At 41.3% G+C, this 25,634-nt stretch overlaps 1 protein-coding gene across 2 annotated transcripts; it reads left to right on the top strand.

The window, feature by feature from the left end:
• The first annotated feature begins 397 nt into the window (after positions 1-397).
• Positions 398-24,423, top strand: LOC124287004. Of its 2 annotated transcripts, none has more exons than XM_046723465.1 (5): positions 398-694; positions 20,701-20,828; positions 22,391-22,506; positions 23,173-23,276; positions 24,183-24,423. In XM_046723465.1, exons 1-5 carry the CDS (start codon positions 425-427, stop codon positions 24,195-24,197), a joined length of 633 nt encoding a protein of 210 aa, XP_046579421.1. In that variant the 5' UTR covers positions 398-424; the 3' UTR covers positions 24,198-24,423. The 2 variants fall into 2 exon arrangements, with proteins under 2 accessions (XP_046579421.1, XP_046579419.1); XM_046723463.1 differs by lacking the exon at positions 398-694 and adding an exon at positions 19,009-19,382.
• Positions 24,424-25,634: the final 1,211 nt, after the last annotated feature.

The raw sequence follows: 25,634 nt of genomic DNA, 5'->3' as shown, positions 1-25,634 counted from the left end.
CCCAGATATGCGCCAAAGGGTTAAGATCAGGGCTCAGTCAATCGTGAGATATGTCAGGGGGTGCTTAACTAAGTTCTTTGTGTATATAAACAAACAACATCAGCTGGGAACTACGATGGACAATGCAAAGAGAAAGATTCCAAATGTTAGGAGGCAAGTGAAATGTTTCTGACAAATTTGATGAGTTGATGTGACGTAAGTTGTAGCACTGGATGTCATAACTGTGAAAATAATGTTCATAAACAGATATGCTGAATGCATGAATACACTGCCGAGTTCCTGATGTCAGTAACCAGCCAATTGGATACGTCTTCACACAGCTTCAGTGTACACGTTTGGCTGTACAGATCACGTGGCAGTCAAGCTTACTATAAACACGCTTGAATTTTACACAAAGACACAGTCGAGTCCACCTGTCACAGCTATGATGAAGCTTCTTCTTACCCTCGTACTCGCTGCACTAGCCACGGCGCAGATCCCTATTCCCAGACGGGAGGTGGGATTTGTGTACAACTCGGGGTCCGCCAGCGCACCTATAAAATTAGATTTCTACATTGATCATCTTTGCCCCGACAGCAAAATGGCATGGCCTACTATTCTGAAGCTCGCAGATAGCTATCAGCCAAGCGTGCTTCAGCTCACAACACATTTGTTTCCTCTGCCGTGGAAGAGAAACTCATTCTATGCCAGCAAGGTGAGTCGGGTTGTTCTTAAGACATTTTAGTTTTCCATTAAAACTGTTCGCCAAAACGCACCCAGTGCAAACTGGTCGTGTCGCTTGAATACACCCGAAGATGGGTATGCGAAGTCGTTAGGAGTACTTAAGACGGTGGAAAAGTGAGTGAGTGAGTTTAGTTTTACGCCGCACTCAGCAATATTCCAGCTATATGGCGGCAGTCTGTAAATAATCGAGTCTGGACCAGATAATCCAGTGATCAACAGCATGAGCATCGACCTGCGCAATTGGAAACCGATGACATGTGTCAACCCAGCCAGCGAGCCTGACCACCCGATCCCGTTATACACCGGTCTGATTAGACTTGAAGGTTATACATGCATGCATACCTTTTACATTTATATAGCGCTGATATCCAATCTTCAGAAGACTGCTCAAAAACGCTGATGAACTTCGTATGCACTGCTGAACAAATAAAAAAATTTAATCTGGATTTGAATGTGCTAAACGTCTCTTCTTATCGAAGAAAGAGAGGTAATTTGTTCACCAAGTTGGGTAACCGTCGGGTGGGGTTACCAGTGCAATGTCATTAGGGACCGTTCATAATTTATGGCTAGGGGCATGATGATGATTTTTATGGAGAAGCATGTACAATGTGAATGACCCCCACTAAAATTTATGTACAAGGAAAGTGACCTCCCGGCATTTCATGTACAAAATCAATGACACCTGCATATTTTTAAAGCATAATTATTAAATATTTTAATGTACAAAATTGCTGACACCCCTCCCAAAGAAACATGTGTACAAAATTGCTGACCCCTACCTCCCCAGAACAAATTGCTCCCCCTAAAATCATCATCATCCCCCCTAGCCATAAAGTATGTACGGTCCCTTAGAACAGGTGTTATAAGCTCTGTCTTCCATGTGCGTGTCACAACTCGGGCAGCTGCAACTTGCTCAGAAGATATTCTCGAATCCCCTGAAGTAGACCACTGCAATAGTCCAACCGAGATACTAAATATGCTTGCTACAGTTTGCTGGTTGATATAATAATGTTCGGGACGCTGTTTTGCTTGTAACCCATGCATGAACATGTCACCACACTCCAGTGGCGTGTAATATATACCCAAAGAACTTAGTTAAGCACCTCCTGGCATATCTGACGATTGAATGAGTCCCGATCCTAACCCTTTGGCGCATATCTAGGACATGATTGTTCGTCGTGTGCAACAAAGGGATCCTCCTGTACAGAACCTGGCCCAATCGGAAGCTGCTTTACACGAGGAATGGTGTAGACTGTCCCTTCAGATGATCAGGAGGCTGACAGGGGGTATGAGGAGGAGAGTGATGGCTGTCATACAGTCACATGGAGGTCACACTCGGTATTGACACTGAATTGTGTAAGACAGGCAAAATGACATTTTGAATGTTCACATTCACCAGTAAATTCAACATTAAACATTCCTGGGCCATACTTGTACAGACATGGTTTTGTAAGAAAATCAGTGTGGGTTTTTTTCAAATGAGCAATTATCATAAAATCAACATGAGTTCCAATCATTTTGTCGTTTTTTGTGGGTCAAATAATCGCACGGCTTAGAAAAACTCCATCGTGGTCAATACAAGAAGTACGTGTTGAAAACCTGTCATTGCTATATTTATTCATTTCACATTTTTTTGGCATTTTCTCTCAAAGTTACTTCTGATATTTATCGATAATAAAATATAATGTGTCATGACCAAATGACATAGGGGTTATAATCCATGACCATTCAGCTTATAGGACAAGATGATTTCATAAACATTTACTCCTTGGAAATATCAAAATCTCTCAGACACTCACTCTCTCTACCGGGATCGACTGTCTATCGGGGAAATGATGACGACCAACTTCCGGTTGAGCATGGACAGGGCTTACCCCATGTGCTATATGTCTGTTAATGAGTTTCCGTACACAACGGGCACTGACTGCGGTGGAAAACGACATTCATCCACCCATCACTCTTGGCTACCAAATATTACCCAATGTGATCCGCCATTGTGACCATTTGATCCCATTTCAGTCATACCTTTCCTTGGTGCCAGCATCTTCATAGGATTAATGTGTATCCACATGTGATGAAACATATTTATCTGAAACTGTAAAATCTATGTTTTACGTGAGTCAACAACCTTTGGTTCAGTAAGACCTTGATCTCGCGTCCTGAAAAACAGAAGATTCCTATATATTCGTACCAATTCTTGTTGTGCGTTGTCGTTATCTGAGACTTCCATCTGAACAAAATAAAACCAAAATGATACTGCAGCATTGTGTCGATGCCATACTCGGTAATATGACAGGTATTTTCTGCTTACCATTGTCTCCACTCTGAACTGCTCATTAATGTTCGTTTTCGGGATACAGAAGTCAAATGTACTTCTCCGGATGGTTTATTTGTTCACCATATATTTTGCTTGTACGTCATGTTCTGTCATTCACCTTATCAAGGGGCAAGAAGTGGCTTAGAAACGTCGTGTTGTAAATAATAAGAAGTGCTAAATCCACACCATACGTTTTAATATTATCTTCCAACTTCTAAATGCCCATCAACATCTGACACATATCATCGTATCCCAATTGCGTAGCTCGATACTTATGCTGTTGATCTCTGGATTGTTTGGTCCACACTTGAATATTTACAGACAGCCGCCATATAGCTGGAATGTTGCCGAGTGCGGCATTAAACAACAAATAAACATGAAAAAGCTTGCTGATTTGTATTTTTAACGGTTCTAAAGTTCACCAGTCGTGTATCCACTGTCAAAATTGTTTATGAATGTGTGCTCCCCCAACAGGGTACCCGCATCGTCGACCAACTGAGCAAGGGAGACAAAACCTACACGTGGATCAAAACAATCTTCGATAACATCGACTCCTTGAACAACACTGCCACCTACTTAATGACGGACAAACGGATAGTCAAGTAGGTACAAATATGTAACTTTACAAAAATAGGCTTTATATTTTCAAATATGTGAAGGGATTGAGAAATGTTATCTGGACGTCATGATTTAGTTAAAATCTGAATTCAGCACAAACATGGTCACCGTCATTCATTGACGCCGATAATGACGTCACAATTTTGTGTGCGGAGGTTTCCACAAGCTCCACACAGTGTGCAGCCGAAATCATCTTTGTAGCCACGACATGCGCCATGAATACATTGTCACGGAAGATTTTTACATAATACGTTCGATAATATAGAAAAAAGCTATACCAGATGCTTTCACGTATTTTAGAATATTTAATACTTCTGGGAGATTTTAACGCCAGGATGTCAGATGTATTAGATAGAATACCATACTGCTGATGAATTCCTATCAAAAGAAACAGACCTTAATGAAAACATAGATTTAGACCCAGAACTTGTTTTCGACGGCTTACATTTACCACGTGAAAGAGCTACTATGGACAAAGGTAAGATGAATAATCACGGCAAGAAACTACCAGAGTTTTGCAAAGAAATGGATTTATTTATATGAAATATGTACAATACCGTCCGGTAATTCCGCGCACCTAAGCACATCGATCGGAACACGGCAAATAACGTCTCTTACTTTTTGTTGTTTACGTAACTAAACCTATAAGATTCTAACGTTGCATTATGCCATGCGTTAAGTTTGACCTTACCGGCGATCTGACGACATCGCTTGATGTCCGGTAATTCTGCGCAGCAACTGATGCGCATAACATCCAGCTGAAGATCCGAAGTATGGAAGCGTATTAGAGGCCAGATTATTTTCAAAAATCACTTCATCAATGTAAGGAAGAGTGTTTCATACTAAATCCAATTATGAATAATGAGGAAAAAGATTTAATAGTCTGAAGAAAACAAATTTTCATAAATCTGTCAATTTATCTGTCAATATAGGTATGGCTAGATGTAAAGACAAAAGTGTCATAGATTATGTCGTTGCTTCATCCAAGGCATGCTCTGTATTTAACTCATTTGATTATTATTATGTGATATTTAAATAGCGCACATATCCACGTAGCGTACATGCTCAAGGAGCTGGTATTTCACTCGATCACTGGATGTCAATCTCAACGGCACATGGTATTATCAATCTCAACTCCCCAGGGAGCATACAAATCTTGCAGCCAATAGGCGCACCGAGTTTTACGGCTTTCTCATCCTTGCGAGGTACCCATTCATAGCTGGGTGGACTGGGACACATAGTCACAGTACCTTGTCCAAGGTTACTGCACGTTGCTGTACCCGCAACTAGGTGTTTGCACGTATTCATGTGGCCACCATCTGGTCATATACCAGCGGATTCGTGGGTTCTTTTAAGTGCACCGGGTTGTGTACTGTACACTAGGGGTTGTGACAACACTGAAAGAGTCCTCACACAAAGTTGACTCCAAGGTTTTTACACCCGGTCACAAGTGGGCTCGATCCCGGCATTTGATGTTGTTGATTTCTCGCCCCTCTATTTTGATGGTCACACTCCACTTATGTTTTCACTAAAGGAAATATTACTCCTAAATCTAATGATAAACTTATTAATGTTACAACAACAATTATCATCCAAAACTGTGTTCCACAGGAGATATCGCTTGTGTGAGATCAAACGATATCTCCTAGGAGATATCGTTTTGACAGTAGATTTTGTACAATGCCCTGACAATGCTATGACGTCATGTACTTGATGACGTCACAATGCTATGACATCGCTGCACTGCAAGTCTAATGGCAGTACCATGTTCAGAGATGTACATTTTTCATTGAAAATTAATGAAGAGTGATTTTGGATGATAAATAGAATCTCACCCTCGTGTCTTCTGATATCAAATATATCAACACTCGTTGATAAAGTTAAAAATATCCTCGGCAAGCCTCGGACATTTGTAACTTTATCAACTCGGGTCGATATAATTGATATCAGAAGACACTCGGGTGAGATTCTCTATTTATGATACACATAACAAACCTAAGTCTTTCATTCCTGATAAAGCTAAAGACTTTCTTTCTTCCATCAACTTGAACTTTTTTATGAACTGTCTAGTAATGTTGATTTGGTTTTACAAGGTCATGTTGACCCGGTCGAAGAAGTCAACAGCATAGCTAATGAGGTCACGCGGAAATATAGAACCAATATCTCGTCTAAACTGAGAAACGATCAGATTTATTCACCAAAGGAATATTGGAAGATAGTCAATCCAAAACATTGTAATGATAATGTTAAAAACCTTTATTGATCCTCATATTCCCACTGAATCCAGTAATACAGTCCAATCTGATGATATTGAACACAACTATGACAGTTCTATGCTTGATGCTATTATTACTATTGAAGAGGTCAGACTTGCTGTCGGGTTAGAATATTGATCTTCAGCAACCCATGCTTGCCGTAAGAGGCGACTAACGGGATCCGGGTGGTCAGGCTCGCTGACTTGGTTGACACATGTCATCGGTTCCCAATTGCGTAGATCGATGCTCATGCTGTTGATCACTGGATTGTCTGGTCCAGACTCGATTATTTAAAGACCGCCGCCATATAGCTGAAATATTGCTGAGTGCGGGGCAAAACTAAACCCACTTACACACTCAGACATGCTGTGAAACTTAACAAACCGCCAGGTATTGATAACACTGAGAACGAGTATTTGATTGAACCTTTTGACTCATTAGGCCCCTTTTATGTTTGTTTTTTTAACCTCGTCCTGGCATCAGGCTGTTTCCCGGAATCTTGGTTAACTGGCATCGTTAAGCCGTTGTACAAGAAAAACGGTGATGAAAACACCCTAACTCTTACAGACCAATAACCATGCTCGGTTGTCTCAGTAAGTTGTTTACCTGTGTCCTTAATAAGAGGTTACAGATTTTCTTGGAGTAAGATTTAGTCCTTTCATCTACTCAAGCAGGATTCAGAGAACAATGTTTAACAGTTATAAAATGTTCTTCACAATCTTACACATATAAGACACATTCTTGCACATTTCTTAAGAAGTCTAAGAAAAATATATTTCTGTGCATTTATTGACTTTACAAGAGCCTTTGACAATGTATTGAGATTTGGGCTATGGCAAAAAATGTTTAGGTATAATATAAATGGAAAATTTCTACAATTCGTACAGAACATGTATAATAGTATTAAATCATGTGTTAACATTAGTAAAAACCTACTCGGACTATTTCTTCAGTCACTCTGGAGTAAGACAAGGAGGAAACTTGTCACCGCTACTGTTTTCAATTTCTATAAACGATTTCGGGAATTCCTACTATCTTATGGTTCAGAGAGTATAACCATCAACTTTACATTAGATAATTATATAGACCAATGTATTAAATTTCTGTTATTGCAATATGCTGACGACATTGTACTAATCAGTGACAACATAGTTCATTTACAAAATATTTTAGATATCTTCACAAGTTATTGTCAACAATGTTAACGTCTCAAAATCTCATATTTGGGGCAGGTCTCGCATCCAAATCTAAATACTAATTTTCTCTTGGTAATCATGAATAGAACAAGTTGATTCTTATACCTATCTTGCTATCAACTTTCATAGAAACGGGAAAATGAATAAATATTTAATACTGCAACTAAGGCTATGTTTTTATTACTGAAACGAGCTCGTAATATATATTTCCCCCTCGACTGTCTACTAAAAGCTTTTGGTGTGATGATTGTACCAATACTACTTTATGGCTGTGAAGTCTGGGGATACGAACATTTAGCTGCTACCGAAAAAGTTTCTGAAATTGGCAACTGTACTTAGAAACTCCAAGTTTTATGTTATATGGAGTACTTGGTCGAATGCCTCTGGATATCGTAATTTGCAAAAGAATGATTAGTTATTGGCACAAGCTAGAACTAACAACTATTCCTGTAAAAATGTCCAAACTTGTTTACATACTCTGTAAAAGTGATAATGTAAACTCAAGTTGGTTAAACTATGTACAGAAGATTCTCAATAACTGTGGTGTAAGCTATGTATTTCAGAATCCTTTATGGCGCTATATATTTTTCATGATTTTTTAAACAATGCCATAATGCCATAAACGATTTAAGTACTTAGGATTATTTTTACCAAAGCACCGGAATGACACGAGTAGTTACGAATGAGTCTAGTCACCGAACTATTTTCAAGGGCTTGTAACTCTAGTTTACTTGGAAAACACATATGACATCCACGCCAAGGAACTTACCTCAAAGGGTATGTTTAACATGCTTAAATACTTTCCTACGCCAAAATGTTAATAAACTCTGTCAAAAAAGAAACGCAACCCCTGTATTTTAGAGATTTTGATCTGAAGTTTTAGGACGACACGGCATTTTTATTATTTAAGACAGAAGTCTGAAATTTGGCAGAATAATAACCCAGATGGGCATGTTTAAAATTGTCATTTCAAAAGTCATCTCACAGACACCAGTTTGTCACCAGGGGGGCGTCTTTCTCAGTATCTCGTATGAGCACCACGCGCTGCAATCACTGCACGGCATCTCCTTGGACAAGAACGGATAAGACGCCGGATTCTTTCCTGGGCAATGGCTCTCCACTCCTCCTGCAGTGCAACGGCGAGCTGTTGCAGCGTCTGTGGCGGCGGCTGACGTTGACGTACGCGTCGATCCAGAGTATCCCACAGGTGTTCAATAGGGTTGAGGTCTGGTGATTTAGAGGGTCATGGCAAGACATTGACGTTGGAATTCTGCAGAAAGTTCATTGTTGCACGTGCAGTATGAGGCCGGGCGTTGTCCCGTTGAAAAATCTGTGTCTGTTGGTCAATAATCGGGAGAAGGTGAAGCTCTAACACGTGGTTGATGTAACGTTGGGCTGTCAGGTTCCCTGGAACGATCACCAAGTCTGATTTCTGGTTGTATGAGATGGTTCCCCAAACCATGACGCTTTCTCCGCCAAATCTGTCCACCTGTCGGACGCAGATGGGCGCAAAACGTTTATGACGTTTACAGACGCTGTCTTCCGTCGTGACGTTGCAAAAGAAAACGTGATTCATCAGAAAACCAGATTCGCCTCCAGTTTTGTAAAGTCCGTATCCTTACGTTGTTGCACCACCTGAGTCGTCGGCGTCGATGTAGGGGGCGTAGTACAGGTCCAACAACTGGTCTACAGGCACGTAAACCCGCTTCTTTCAGACGGTTCCTAATCGTTTGAGCTGACACTCTCCTCAAACCTGGTATTTGTGTGGCAGTCACGGTTGGTAGGGCATGCCGATTACGCAGGTGATGGACCCGGATGTACCGATCTTGAAGGGGGGTCGTGATTCTTGGCCTTCCACTTCTCGGGCGATCGTTGGTCAAATTGAAGTTGTTGTAGCGGCTCCAAAGTCGGGATATCGTTGTTTTGTGAACATTTAGGTGCCGTGCAACAGTTCCAAAACTTTCTCCGGCTTGAACACGACCAATGGCGATATTTCGGTCGGCAGCACTCAATCGTGGCATTTTAACACAGCTTTTCGGCGACAAATGAATGAATATAATACGGAAGCACATGGGCTTTTACACCCCTACATTAACTGCCATTTTCATGATTTGCAGGTGTTTTTTTTGTGCGAAGTCACCATGAGGGTCATTTCATGCGTTGTGACGGAATAAGCAATAAAATACACTTATGCGTACAAATGCAGTTGTTTGGATGGTAATCTTCATTAATTACGTGTATCATTTCAATACATTCGAATAAAATTTAGTTTGGAAGCAATAACTTCATTCAAACGAATTTTTCATATCTGAGGACAGGGGTTGCGTTTCTTTTTTGACAGAGTTTATATCCTGGTTATAAAAATTCAGGAAACCCAGGAGGACTATGCAATAATTAGAAAATACTTGAAGTGTCTGGGAAAAAATTATGCAAGCCCAAATGAAAAATATTTCAAAGACCTATTTTAACCCAATTTCTTCTCTACATACGCGCATAATATTCTTATTGGCTGGGGGAATATTTCTCCCGGATATGGCTAAGAGAGGGGTACGAGTCTACTTTCAGGTTACGGAACGGGACGAGTAGTTACGAATGTGCACAACGTTAGACAAGCAAATGGACACGACATGTATTTACTGAAAAGACACACAGAAACGTGTGGTTAGATTCTTTTCTTAGGATTTTCATCAATGCATTTCAGCAGTGTATACGCCACGTTTGTTTTTTGGGTTGATTTGTTAGCAATATTCGAGCAATATGTCATTGTCAGTTATAGGGAAGGAAAACATTAATGGAGATTATTACTTTACAAGTATATTGCATACTGTTTGTATCCAGGGCATAAGGCCTCTAATTCTGAATAATAGAATTACAGGAGCTATTTCAAAACACGAAAGTCGTCGTCACATAGGCTAAACTTTATGGCAAAGGCACTCACCCCATTTACAAATATTTTTTTTAACCACCCTTTATTAACACGAATATAAGACCACGATTGTTACATGTCGACCTACATTTGCCACGTGTTCAGGGCACCACGGTCGTTTTCAGACATAACTTCATTCGACATACATTGAATACAAGCTTATCATGTTATTAAAACATAAAGTCAAAAGTGGTTAGCATTATAATTTTTTTATTTAGAAGAACTACGATTTATTACTTCTAGCTGTTTGATAAATTCCCCTTTAAAAGCTTTGAGTGTTGGAATAGTATTTGACACATTGCACTTGTAAACATACAATTTTGCTACTGTGAAGACATAATAAAGACTTATAATATTAGCTTTATCTAAAGAATCTGTTTCCTGACATCCAAGCAATACATTCTCTCTGTAACTTTAAGTTTGATACGTCTACAAAAATTATGCTGTTGCCAATCGATAAACTTTGACCAAAAAGGTATGACTGATGAACAATAAAACATGTAATTAATAACAGTATCAGTTAAATCACACTTCTCACACTTAGCAGTATTCTTAATGTTAAGTTTATGTAAGTAAACATTACATGGAACAAAAGAGTGTAAAATTTTAAAATGGAGTTGTTTGAATTTATTTTCTATTTGCAACAACTTTATATGCGTTCCTGTTCCCTCACTACTCACGAAACGTACCCTTGAAGTTCCGGGTTAGAATTGGTCTCCAGCAACCCATGCTTGCCGTAAGAGGCGACTAACGGGATCGGGTGGTAAACCTCAGACTTGGTTGACACATGTCATCGTATCCCAGTTGCGTAGATCGATGCTCATGCTGTTGATCACTGGATTGTCTGCTTCAGACTCGATTATTTGCAGACAGCAGCCATATAGCTGGAATATTGCTGAGTGCGGCGTAAAACTAAACTCACTCACTCCTCAGTATACTGTAACGGATTCGTATACATGAAATATGGAGCAGAACGACCACAATATTATACATCGGTCTCATATTTACTTTACTGTATATATTGAAGCACAAGTGTCATGATTAGAAAATACCACTTTAGTTCCCTAATAATGGTGTTTAAAATTAGGATTTTTTTCTCTGGATTATATTCAAATGAAATGAAAAACCATTTGTGCTCTTATCATATTACGAAATTGAACATAATCATATTTAACAATTTTTAAAACATAACTAATTCCCTCAACCATATGGTGTTCTACAATGTATTTGCTTGTAAATATGCTGGGGCTAAAAGAATTATTATACTGAATAATGTATTCAGTAGTTTCAATTAAGTTACTATTGTTGTCTGTCAATTGAACATGACGTTCACGTGTAGCCTAAGCTTTTCTTTAACTGGATGATAATAAAATATATACTCATGCCAATAATGGTTGTCACCCCCTCCCCACCCCAACCCCCACACCCCTCTCCAATAAAATAAATTGAAGGGGTGACAACCAGTATTGGCATGAGTATATAACAGGTCACGGCACCTGACGTCTGTGAGAAATCACGCGGAAAATCACAAAGCAGTTATTACTATCTACTATATTCCAATTTCCATTGCTATAGCCGTTCTGACTGATTATATCTGTCGTCTTTGTTTCTCTCAAATTATACTGTTATTGATCATTAAGATTAATACTTCATTTTGAGGACCCGGAGTGAAATGGGAGATAAAGAACCTTAGGGTATCTAGACTTGCTTCATTTAGATTTTAGCAATGCAGAAAGGACTGGGTAGAGGGAGAAATAGTGCGGTTCAGGGACTGTGAGGCGGACTCGTTGAATGCTGTTGTGTAAATTTCTCATCTGTATTTCAGGACATATGCTACTATCGCCAAAGATTTTGGTATCAAGGCTGCGGAGTTCAAGTCTCTCATCGAAGACAAAACAATCGACACGGACACCAGGATTGAGTGGAAGTACTGCTGTACAAGTAAGGGGCCTGTCTTTCGTCGTTTAAGATGCACGTGCGCGCGAGCTTGCGCGTGTGTGTTATCAACGGTCTTTGCATTTGGAACACCATGACCTACCCAATTGGCCAAGTTTCAGTCTCTTACCGAAACCATCCGTGAAGATCCGGGTTAGACTGATTTTCAGTAAAAATGCTTTTCTAATGGGATCGGGAGGTCAGACTCGCTGACGTGGTTGACACATGTTATCGTATCCCAGCTGTAAAGATCGATGTTCATGCTGTTGATCACTAGATTGTCTTGTCCATCAAAATATAGCTGAAATATTGCTTAGGGCGTCATTAAACAACAAACCAACCAACCAACAATTACCGATACCTCAAAATCAGCATTAATCCGGATTATTACAAGTAGCAAGACGCACGTGCATTACCATCATTGTGTAGGTTCAATATTCTTGTTTGCAACGTTTAAGCCAATTTGACGTTATATGTGACCTGATGGCCTTGAACACTCTGCAGGAGGTGTAGCTGCCACGCCCACTTTCATGCTGAATGACATCCTGGTTGCTGCCGACCCCACCTGGACCGTGGATCAGTGGAAGCAGGTCATTGACCCTTTGCTGGTAAGTTCCGACATGAACAAAGCTCTTCTGAACAACATATACTGAACCGTAAAAGAAACGCCACACCGATAGAGATTTCTTAAGGCACACACTTTAATTCGCTCTAATTAACAATCAAAACGGAGGATTGAGTTCAAACTTGACAATCATGGTTAGCACAGTTTCGGGAATCACAGTTAGAGTTCACACAAACAAAATCACCACAAATGGTATCATTAAGATACCTCAATATCAGTATCGTGTGTGGCCTCCATGGGCATCGATGACGGCGTTGCATCTTCTGTACATGGAAAGAATTAGCTGGCTGATGAAGGCCATAGCTACTTGATCGAGTCCAGCTGCAGTTGTCGGCCTTGGTTGTAGCTCATTCAGTCTTCTCTGAATCTTGTGTTCTATTGGACTTAAATCCGGACTGAGTGCAGGTCATTGTAGAGTTTGGATGCCACGTTGTCTTAGGAAGTCCAATGTTGCTCTGGCAGAGTGGGCACTGGTGTTGTCTTGCTGGAAGATGTGATGTCTGTGGTACAACGTGGGGTCTTATGACTTGGTCAATATAGCGAGCAGCTGTCATGTCATTTCCTCATCCTGGGCCGAGATTCTGGAACACCACGGGGCCAACTCTCTGGTTCAGACCCAATGCACCCAACACAATGATGCTTTGACCATCCCACGAGTCTACTTCAACAATACACTCGTTGGAAACCGTTCCCAGGCCTGCGCCGTATTATCGCTCTGCTATCGGCTGTCGAAACACAATATCAGCTTTCATCAGAAAAAAAGCACAGTTCTCAATTGTCGATAACGCCAATTTCGATGCTGAGTTGCCCATTGCAGTCGGTTTGGGCGGTGACAAGCATTGAGGACAAGACCACAATGTGACCTGTGACAGCAGAGGTTTCTTCCGTGCAAACGTCGACGCACTGTATCGGCACTAATGAGTCTGTTGCGAGTCCAATGGTTTCTGTCGCTCTGGGGAAGCGACCCTACAGATGGTTGCGCACAATCTGTGATGTTACTGAAGGTCGTCCACTGTGTGGACGGTCTTGGATGCTGTTAGTGGCCTGATACCGCTCCTGCAGTCGGTAGACTGTCCTAACATGAACATGAATGATTGGCTACCCTCCGTACAATCTGGCCAGCATGCAATCGTCTCAAGGCTTGGTTCCTCTGATCTCTCTTAAGTCGCTGCATGACGCTTGTGTCAAAGCAAGAATGATTTCAGGGGAATTTGGGACTTCATTGGTAGGGCTGTCACGATATGCTCATGCATTTTCATTTTCACGAATGTCATACGGAACTTTTTACCATGTCTGCTGTTTTAGGTATGTTTGGTCGATATTCTTTTTCATAAAACACACACTGATGATGGTACATGTAGTAACTGATAACATCACTTGTAAGAACACAATTTTGAAAGGTGACGTTTCTTTTGCGGTTCAGTATATAATGCTTTCCATCTTCCTCATCTCGACGTTTGATTGGTTCGTAAAATATTTGAGAAAATCAAGGACAGATACTTTGAGATCGCGAGATGGGAATAGGGGTTGTGAAGTTTAACCGAAATGCTTGCCCCTGGGATACAGAGGAAGATTTGAATGTATTGTAGGTAGATTGTATTTCGATAAAGTCACCATCACAACTCAAACATTAACGAATACCCCGTTAATCTGAAAACTCTAGATCTATTTGTCTAAATGCCCCGCTAGCCCGAAAACTCTACTTGTTTAAATACCCCGTTTGTCCGAAAACAGCATTAGTCGAAATGCCCCGTTAGCCTGAAAACCTTTTTGTCTAAATACCCCGTTAGTCCAAAAACTCTACTTGTCTAAATACCCCGTTAGCCCGAGAGGTCTACTTGTTTAAATACCCCGCTTGTCCGAAAACCCTTTTTGTCAGAATACCCCGTTAGTCCAAAAAAACATATTTGTCTAAATACTTGGTCCCAAAACCTTATTTGTCCAAGTACCTCGTTGGTACGAAAACCCTATTTGTCCAAATACCCCGTATTTTAGACGACCATGGCTGTAATTAGATGTGTTTTGCAGTTTGGTAGTCAGGATCACAATGTACACTGTTCAAATATCTTTCCTTGGCAGTCCAAGTGAACCTAACCCCTAGCATCAAGAAGTGTGAACATCTCTCCGAGAAGGTCGAGTGCTGCAGAGATGGAGCGTTGTTACATATCTAATGTTTTGGGATAAGTTCCATAAATGGATAAAGCAATGAACCTCTATGCAAAAATCTATAAAATATCTCTCTGTTCTGTTTTATAACTACACGACTGCGCGGTATTACCGGAATACCGGTATATCCCAATACGCTTTTCAAACGATATATATGGCAGTATTTTCTTCTGAGAACCGGTATATTGGGTAAAGAACATATGAGTTTTTTGTAACTATCTTTATCTTAAAAAATATTGCAATTTATCTTAAACTATATTTACCTGTATAAATTGTAAATTGTTCGCCTGACCATGTGCTATATTTTTGCTTATTGAATTGTACTTTTGGTCATGTGGCCATAAAAACTGAATAAAGCTCTTCTTCTTCTTCTTTATGGTGTAAATTATAATCTATACAGACTTTCATTCACAACAAATATTTTCCTTCGTTATTCAATGACAAAACTGCATACTGTAATGCTATAAATCGTATAAAAAATAACATCCCTGGTTATGGAACCTAATTTTGAGATGGCTGTTATCAGAACCATAACATATATGTTTAGGGATTAATAATGTGGAAAATAGGATTGACATGCAACTCCCTGGGGATCAGGGGCGGTGGGGTAGCCTCGAGGTTAAAAGCGTTGGCGCGTCACGCCGAATACCCGGGTTCGAATCCCCACATGGGTACAATGTGTGAAGCCCATTTCTGGTGTCCCCCGCCGTGGTATTGCTGAAATATTGCTAAAAGCGGCGTAAAACCAAACTCAGTCAGTCAGTCAGTCCCTTGGGATCATACAGCCATTATCTATTACCTGTAGGAGATGGACATAAGAGGAACTTGCTGTTATCAAGTAGGTTGTTAGGACTAGGTTGGAACTTGTTAATCAATCCTCATATATAAACAACTGTTTTTTAAACAGTTATTCATTAATGTAAGCATCTTTACCCCACAATCTGTATATCATTTTGTCCGGGTTAAAATTGATCGTCAGTAACCCATGCTTGTCGTACAAGGTGACTAACGGGATCGGGTGGTCAGACTCGCCGACTTGGTTGACACTAGGGCTGACACTAGGGCTGGCACGGGTTTCAAGTTTTCTACCCGGGTACCCTACCCCCTATTACCCTACCCTACCCGGATACCCGTTACGTTAATTCCTGACATAAAATTTGCAAGAAATGGCAATATATTCTTCAGCTCGGAGGCTAAAGCTTTGTGTTTCTCAATATCTTAACCATGTATTTAATTCAAAAGAAATGACTGTAAATAATGTCTAAATCTTCAAAGACAATACAACCTTTTAATTATGAAAGAATAACATATTACATTGATTAATCTATTGGTCATATGATCATAACGGGTCCAGGTATTGAGACGGGTACCCGGGTCCAACTCATTACCCACCCGTCCCGGGTATCCGGACCCGTTCCAGCCCTAGTTGAAGCATGTCATCGTATCCCAATTGTGTAGATCGATGCTCATACTCTTGATCACTGGATTGTTTGGTCCAGACTCGATTATTTACTAAAACAAATACACAAATTCTCAGTATTTGATTTGGAAACACACTTGTACAAGTTAAGCATCGTCGGATGATACATGTATGTTTTCGGACGTCGTACGTTTTCGGGCAGCAGTGTTTACTCTCGCTATAACGAGGCGGGTTGTGTCACACAGACATATCAGACAGAATCCAATACAAACTCAACCTTTTGGTTTTCAAGTGTCTCAATAACCTAGCTCCAAAGTATCTATCTGACCTGATCACCAGATATCAGCCCCACCGAAGTCTCCGATCTGAAAAGCTTGGTCTTCTTGTTGTCCCACGCTTTAAGTCCAGCACCAGGTTTGGGGATCGATCATTTCAGGTGGCAGGGCCCACTCTCTGGAATCATCTTCCACTGGAGCTAAGGACAATAAACAACCTGAAGATTTTCAAATCCAAACAGAAGACATAACTTTTTAAGAAAACATACAGTGTCTAACTTTTCTTTCTTGAACTGTTCGGAATGCGCTACTGAGCAGTACTTGTGGACTGGAATTGGCGCTATATAAATGTTTTCATGATGATGATGATGATGATTGTGAATACTCGAATGATGATCTGTTTGATTGCCACTCTTGCTTGACAACGGTATAAGAATCTATACCGAAACGTCACAATATAATATAGAAGTTGTAATCCATAAAGAAGCGAACCTTTCTTATCACGCGAATGGTGGCTTCTGTTTAAGATACAGTTGTTTTTAATAAGTTAGTGACATGTTTGCAGTTTTTCATCCAAAAACAACGGATGTTCTGAGGCGCCCGAAATCCCATTACTCTAGGATATGTGTGTGTTGATATTTCAGAACATTCTGCAGTGACGTAACATGACAGAAATAAATCTACTGAAGCGGCCATAAAATATCCGAGTCCATGGACCTTCTTATCCGAAGTCGGATGCCTTGTCCGCATGGCCAAAGAGGCTAACCCCGTCAGCATGCTGACATGGTCATCTGCGGGATGACTCCATGCCCAGCTACCCTTCATATCACCCATGTCTCATTATTTCTCTGTTCCCCCTTATTTGTGTGTTCCACCCTGAGCCCCTGTCCAACCTTCCCACCTCCTACACCTCTGTCCCCGACCCAGTCCCCGCCTCTGTTTCTGTCAACATCACCGGCCAAGTTATTGTGGCTGACACTGACTTAGTGGAGATAGATCTGGGCAGTGAGGCAGACACACAACCCCTCCCACCCCAGTCCTTCCTGAGAGCCTTGCTGTCCCGTTTCATCCGTCTGGTGAAAAGAGTCTTCACCTCCACCAAAACGACCTTTTAAAATGACATTTTGCAACACTCTTAGACTAACAGCTAGTCTCTGAAATGAACATACTTTACAGAAAATGAAAGTTTTTAAATTAAAATTGTAAATACAATAAAAAGGAGCCCAGGGACCTTGTTCATTTTCAGAGACCCTGAAGCTGTGGAAATCTAGACTTGCCACATTTTCTAGACTTGCGTGGGCTTTCTTAGATACTATGAGTATATCTGCTTCACTGACTGACTGACTGACTGAGTTTGGTTTTACGCCGCTTTTAGCAATATTCCAGCAACATCACGGCGGGGGACACCAGAAATGGGCTTCACACATTTTACCCATGTGGGTATTCGAACCCGGGTCTTCGGCGTGACGAGCCAACGCTTTAACCACTAGGCTACCCCACCGCCCCATTTCTGCTTCAGGGTCTGTAGACAGACTATAACACTCTAAGACGTCGCCCTTCTTTCTATTATTATGATTGTCAACTAACACAATCACTTATTGTCATTTCCATTTGGTTGTTCATTCTTCAGTAAATTTTGTTGTTCAGATCGGTATTTGCTGCTGTATTCGTAATAAAAACGGTGCCTCATTATTTATGGATCAACGTCAATCGTAACCAAAGGCAATCGGCGACATAACAGAATTTTGCATTCCGACGGTATTTCTACCTGTCAGTATTTGAACATTTCCATGGCGCATATGTAACGTATACAACAATACTGTGTGTGAGAGAGATATAGAGTGTGTGTTAGTCTGTCTCACAGTCCCTGAACCATATTATTTTCCCCAATGCTTAGCCCTCTCTGCAATGCTAAAGCCCTAAATAAAGCAAGTCTAGATTTCCTCAGGTTCAGGTTCCTGAATCTCTGGTCTCTTTGGGGCTCCTTTTCAATTTAAATGGGTTTATTTCCTACTATCAAAATTATATGTACCCCTAGTGGTTAAAGCGTTTGCTCGTCACGATGAAGACCCGGGTTCGATTCCCAGATGGGTACAATGTGTGAAGCCCATTTTTGGTGTCCCCGCCGTGATATTGCTGGAACATTGCCATAAGCGCAAAAGCGGTGTAAAACCAAACTCACTCACTCACTCATTACAGGCCACGGGTACGACAAATGTGTGTGGTGGTAAACGACATAGAATCGAGACCACTACAAGGACCCGTTTTGCTTGTCATGGTCACCTGTTTCACGGCGTGTATAGGGCATTAATGTCCAGCCATTCTCGCTGTCGCTTCTGCATTTTTACTGTCACTCCACATCGGTCCTCACGCTTCAACATCAACAAATGCAGTAGATCAGATTGACAGTTATGCGTAATTTGACATAATATATTCAAACATGAAATAAACACCGTTTATACTTATTCATCAGTGACCTTGTTTCAAGATAATCCCGTCACTCCGCACAGCGCTGAGTCACTGTACATGCATTGTCTGTACAGATCACGTGACAGTCATATGACTAGGATTTATCTGCTCCATTTAAGTACGCTTACGATAAACACGCTTGAATCTTATCGTCACAAAGACACAGTCGAGCTCACCGGTCACAGCTATGATGAAGCTTCTTCTTACGTTCGTACTCGCTGCACTAGCCACAGCGCAGATCCCTATTCCCAGACGGGAGGTGGGATTTGTGTACAACTCGGGGTCCGCCAGCGCACCTATACATTTAGATTTCTACATTGATCAGATTTGCCCCGACAGCAAAATGGCATGGCCTACTATTCTGAAGCTCGCAGATAGCTATGGGCCGAGCGTGCTTCAGCTCAACACACACCTGTTTCCTCTGCCGTACCACAGAAACTCATTCTATGCCAGCAAGGTAAGTGGGGTGGTATATCCATTGACATGGGGGCTGGTTTTGCTTTATGTAAAGATACGGTAGAACTAACAGTAGCTCGCTCAGTGAAAACAATGAGTTTTCGTTCACGCAGTAAGGATCGCTAGCCACCTATCCATAACTAAACCAGTGATCGACAGTATGAGCAAGTCCGCGGAAAGGTATCAAACAGGATTGAAACAGGAAATATTTATACACAAAGAACTTAATTAAGCAACCCCTGTATTTTTGCAATGATAGGTTTTCAACACGTACGTAAAAATTCTCGTGGTGAACACGATGGAAAAACATGAGTTTGTCTGACCCGTATGATCCCTTGACTCATAAAAAACGACAAAATCATTGGAATCCATCTTGATTGTAGGATGATAATTGCTCATTTGAAAAAAAAACAAAACACTGATTTTAATGCAAAACCATGTCTGTACAAGTATGGCCCTGGAATGTTTAATGTTGAACTTACTGGTGAATGTGAACATTCAAAATGGCATTTTGCGTGTTTTACACGATTCGTGGTCAATACCAGGTGTAACCTCTATGTGACTGTATGACAGCCAGCACTCTCTTCTCTATACCCCTGTCAGCCTCCTGATCCTCTGAATGGGCAGTCTACGCCATTCCTCGTGTAAAGCAGCTTCCAACTGGGCCAGGTTCTGTACAAGAGGATCCCTTTGTTGCACACGACGACCTTACATGTCCCAGATATGCTTCAAAGGGTTAAGATCGGGGCTCATTCAATCGTGAGATGTGTCAGGGGGTGCTTAACTAAGTTCTTCGTGTATATTTAAGATCAGACTTGGTCTGGCGCTACGGGCCATAAATGCTTAAATATATATACACGTCCCACCTCTGTTCGAACAACAGACAACAGTACCGAAACATACAATTGCGAACACCTCTCAAAATTCACGTCACGAATTAAGAACTTATTACAGCCCGGCGCTTAATCGACGATTTAAGAAAGCTGACCCGTTGGTTGGACTTTGAAGGCTCTAACGTTAATTGATCCGTGAAGATCCGGGTTAGAATTGATCTTCAGTAACCCATACTTGTCGTAAGAGGCGAGTAAAAGGATCGGGTGGTCAGGCTCGCTGACTTGGTTGACATATGTCATCGGTTCCCAGTTGTGTAGATCGATGCTCATGATGTTGATCACGGGATTGTCTGGTCCAGACTCGATTATTTACAGACCGCCCCCACATAGCTGGAATATTGCTGGGTGCGGCGTAAAACTAAACTCACTCACTCTAACGTTCATTGATTGTGTATCCACTGTCAACATTGTTTGCTTGCCCCACAGGGTACCCACATCGTCAACCAACGGAGCAAGGGAGCCAACACCTATATATGGATCAAAACCATCTACGATAACATCGACTCCCTCTCTAACTCGGTCACCTTCAACCTGTCGGACTCACAGATAGTCGAGTCGGTACACATATGTAACTTTACAAAAATAGCTGTTTAATATGTGAAGTTGTTTATAGTTTCAATTATGTGAAAGAATTTAGAAATATTGTCTGGACTTCATGATTAAGTTTAAATCTGAATTCAGCACAAACATGCTCACCGCCATTCGTTGACGCCGATTAAGAATCACGACGTAGTATATTTAAATTTTGCGCGCACGTTTCGACAAGCTCCACACAGAGTAGTGTAGCCTAAACCATCTTAGTAGCGAGGGTATGCCCCATGAAATGCAAATGTCACGGAAAGGTGATGCATGGGAGTGTTGAGACTTGTTGTTTCTGTGGATGGGGGTAAATTTATGTAAGAAGTGTAGCGGTAAAATTTTCTAAAATCTTTATTTCTTCACCGATTTCGTTCAAATTTGAAATATATGTTAATAATAGCATATAAATACAAGATATGGTTGCAATAGTCTAGATTTTTATTTAAAAAAATTACTGTCCAAACAGTGATTCGAACAGTGATTTAAGTGGTTAAAGAGGAGGGGATGAGGGTTAAATTGGGAGCAGTCTGGTTCCTTGGGTATGCTGCGCTATAGGCACGACATGTATTTACTGTAAAGACACACTGGAACAGGTGGTTAGATTTCTGTCCTGGTAGTTTCATCAGTATTTCAGCAATGTATACATCGCGAGAATGACGCCCAGTGTTACTTTTAAATGAACTTTTGTTGAACAAAGTAAGTGAGTGAGTGAATGGAGCTTTACGCCGCACTCAGCAATATTCCAGCTATATGGCGGCGGTCTGTAAATAATCGAGTCTGGACCAGACAATCCAGTGATCAATGACATGTGTCAACCAAGTCAGCGAGCCTGACCACCCGATCCCGTTAGTCGCCTCTTACGACAAGCATGGGTTACTGATGATCAATTCTAACCCGTAACTTCACGGGTTTGTGCTTTTAAATCGGTCTGGGTTAAAAGAATAGCTATAAAGAAGAATGTACAGTGTATTCACTATTTTTAATTAAGTTGGTACTGTGTCATGTATCACGTGTACTCCTTTTTCACAGGATGATAATAATATATACTGGACAAAAATAGTTAGGGGTATATGTAAATTTTATATATTAATATTAATAACTATCTATTCATTCGTTGACACACTGATAAAATATCAATCATAAAAATACCAATATCCCTAACTTATTTTGTCCAGTATATGTAACAGATGTCACGGTGAGGCTGCAGAGTATTGTGTTACTAAACACATCGCTTGAGTCTAACCTACGGGATACGGAAATTACAAAACGACAAAAAATTCAAGAATCTGTTTTGCTCCCATTTTCAATGTCTGTCTCCTTTTGTCTCTATAATTATAATGTTATTGGTCATTAAAATTAATATGGCAGTTTGAGGACCACCCATACCCCAGGGAGATTCTGAACCTGAGGAAATCTGACTTGCTTCATTTGGGGATTTAGGATTGAAGAAAGGACTGGACGGAAGGCGACTGTGGTTCAGGGACTGTGAGACAGACTACTTGAATGCAGTTGTGTAAATTTCTGCTCCGCATTTCAGTAAATATGCTACTATCGCCAATGGATTGGGTGTCCCGGCTGCGATGTTCAAGTCTCTCATCGAGGACGAAACAATCGAGATGGACACCAGGACGGAGTGGAAGTACTGCTGTACACGTAAGGGGCCTGTCTTTTGTCGTTTAATGTGTGTGCGTGCGTGCGTGCGTGCGTGCGTGCGTGCGTGCGTGTGTGTGTGTGTGTGTGATCGAAATGGACACCAGGACGGAGTGGAAGTACTGCTGTACACGTAAGGGGCCTGTCTTTTGTCGTTTAATGTGTGTGCGTGCGTACGTGCGTGCGTGCGTGCGTGCGTGTGTGTGTGAGTGATCGAGATGGACGCCAGGAAGGAGTGGAATTACTGGTGCACAAGTAAGGGGACCGTCTTTTGTCGTTTAAGGTGTGTTGGTGAGCCTGCGTGTGTGTTTGTCTTTGCATTTTGGACACCATGGCCTACGCAATCGGAGGGGCGATGGGGTAGCCTAGTGGATAAAGCGTACGCTCGTCACGCCGAAGATCCGGGTTCGATTGCCCATATGGGTTCAATGTGTGAAGCCTATTTCTGTTGCACCCCGCCCTGATATTGCTGGAATATTGCAAAAAGCATGGTAAAACCTTGCTCACTCACACATCTACACACTCGACCAGTACCAGCATTAATCCGGACTACTACAAGTAGCAACACGCACGTGCATGCACGTCAGGGTGTAGGTTCAATATTCTTGTTTGCAACGTGTAAGCCAATTTGACGTTATATGTGACCTGATGGCCTTGATCACTGTGCAGGAGGTGTAGCTGCCACGCCCACGTTCATGCTGAATGACATCCTGGTTGCTGCCGACCCCACCTGGACCGTGGATCAGTGGAAGCAGGTCATTGACCCTTTGCTGGTAAGTTCCGACATGAACAAAGCTCTTCTGAACAACATATACTGAGTTACATTTGACCACTTTTTACACAGCATTGTGTGTATTCACGCAGGCCTCATAATTTGGTAAGTCGACAATATCCCCTGGATCCATTACCGATCACAAACTAACTGCCCTTGGCTTAATTAAGTCATTTGTATTTGCTACGCGACACGGTCTAACGGACCTGCATGCCTGCCTCATACTACGTTTGTCGATATCAGGAAGACAACCAATACATTTTGATGGAAAAGTTGTCTTCATGTCTACATGCGTATTATTTAGTGGTTCCTCATCTCGACTGTCCAGTTGAAAAATATTTCTGCTAATTTGATATTGCGAGAAAATATTAAATCACGATATCGGACTGAATAGGGGTTTGTACGCTCGTCAGTTTACAGAGGGTGATTCAATTACATGCAGTATGCATTTCGAGAAAACTACCATCCCAGCTCAACATTTGCGAATTTCCCTTATTTGTCTAAACACCCCTTTCGTCCGAAAACCCTATTTGTCCATACACACAGTTAGTCTGAAAACCCTATTTGTCCAAATATCCCGTTAGTCCGAAAACGCTAATTGTCTAAATTGCCTCCTTAGTCCAAAAATGTTTTTGTCCAAATACCCTGTTAGCCAAACAAACTCTGTCCGTCCAAATTCGCCGTTTGTCAAAATACCATATTTGTACAAATATCCCGTCAGTCAAACTACCTTGTTTGTCCAAATAGCTCGTTAGTGAAAAAAACCCTATTTGTCCAAATACCACTTTAGCCAGAAAACCCTGTTGGTTCAAAAACAACAATTTCAGACGCCCTGGTTTAGATGGTTTATCTATGGTCAGTTTGATAGTCAGGATCACACTGTACAGTGAATACCTTTCCTTTGCAGTCCAAGAGAACCTAACCCCCGGCATCAAGAATTGTGAACATCTCTCCCAGAAGCTCGAGTGCTGCAGAGATGGAGTATTGTTACATATCTAATGTTACATGTCGCGGTTGAACCGGCATCCTTTGTGACATCTTTTGTGACGTGTGCGTGTGCGTGTGTGTGCGTGTGCGTGAGAGTTGCGTGTATTGGGAAAGGTTCCATATATGTATTAAACAATAAACCATTATTTAAAATATATAAACAAATCTCTCTGTTCTGTTTCATAGGGTAAGTGTGTAGTGCCCGTTCTATGTTACATCCCCGCCCCGTTATACTGCCGGAACATATCTAACATCGGCGTACCCCACATTCTCATGGGAGAAAACTGTGTGGAGTCTCCATCACTCCTCTGATATCATCACGAACAACGATAACGTGATGATATCCATTTACAGATCGTTTACATTTCGCAAAAAATTAACATAATAAACTTCAAGCAAAGCAAAACCCAAACACATGCATCGAGACAGAATATCGAGTATTACGTCTCAGGTGCATTATGATATTGTTTGTTTGTTGTTTTATGCCGCACTCAGCAATGTTCCAGCTATATGGCGACGGACTGTAAATAATCCAGTCTGGATCATACAACCCAGTGATCAACAGCATGAGCATCGATCTACGCAATTGGGATACGATGGCATGTGTCAACCAAGTCAGCCAGTCTGACCACCCGATCCCTATATAGTCGCCTCTAACGGCAAGCATTGTTTGCTGCAGATCTATTCAAAGCCAGATCTTCAAGGGTCTCTATTATGGTAATGCCCTTTACAGATTCGCAACAAAAATGTCTTTCACTTAACGTCACTGACGTCACGTCGCCATCACGTCGCCATCTCTATTGTCATGGACGAGACAAACCTACTGTGTTTGACATTTGAGGTTGTCTTAAAGGCACAATGTAACACATTTTCGACAATATTTTGGCCTATATAATACATATTGGGGCATATGCGCTCACTTTAGCTTCCTATTGATGCAATAAACGACTTATTATCCCTTATGACTTACCTGAAATCGATAATTGAAACTTCGAGGCGAACAGCTTCCAAACAGCTTCCAAACACTTGTCATAACATTCGTGACCAACTCGTGTTATTCCGGGACAAGCCGAATAGCGTCTTCTTGGAGGTTACGGAAAGGGGCGAGTGGTGACGAATGTTGTCATAACATGGAATGTAAACGATTGATCCATACATCGAAAACTGTCGCACGCGGTATAGTCGGTGTTTGCCGAACTGGTTTCAATCACAAGTTATGCGTACGATATTCGTAAAGAGCGCCCCAAGGGACATAACTCTATGGGGTTCGCTTGAAATAATGTTCGGCCGGTAGAGGGCGCGAGAGTCGATTAAATGCAACGTTGCATTAATTCATTCGAACTTTCTAATGTAATATTGTAATCTAAATACG

Source organism: Haliotis rubra, unplaced genomic scaffold (assembly GCF_003918875.1).
Source record: "Haliotis rubra isolate DU_JTF1 unplaced genomic scaffold, ASM391887v1 Scf398, whole genome shotgun sequence".
In the NCBI taxonomy this organism is placed as follows: Eukaryota; Metazoa; Mollusca; class Gastropoda; order Lepetellida; family Haliotidae; genus Haliotis; species Haliotis rubra.
Note: the sequence above shows the minus strand (reverse complement) of the source record. Positions and strands in the feature narration are given on the sequence as shown.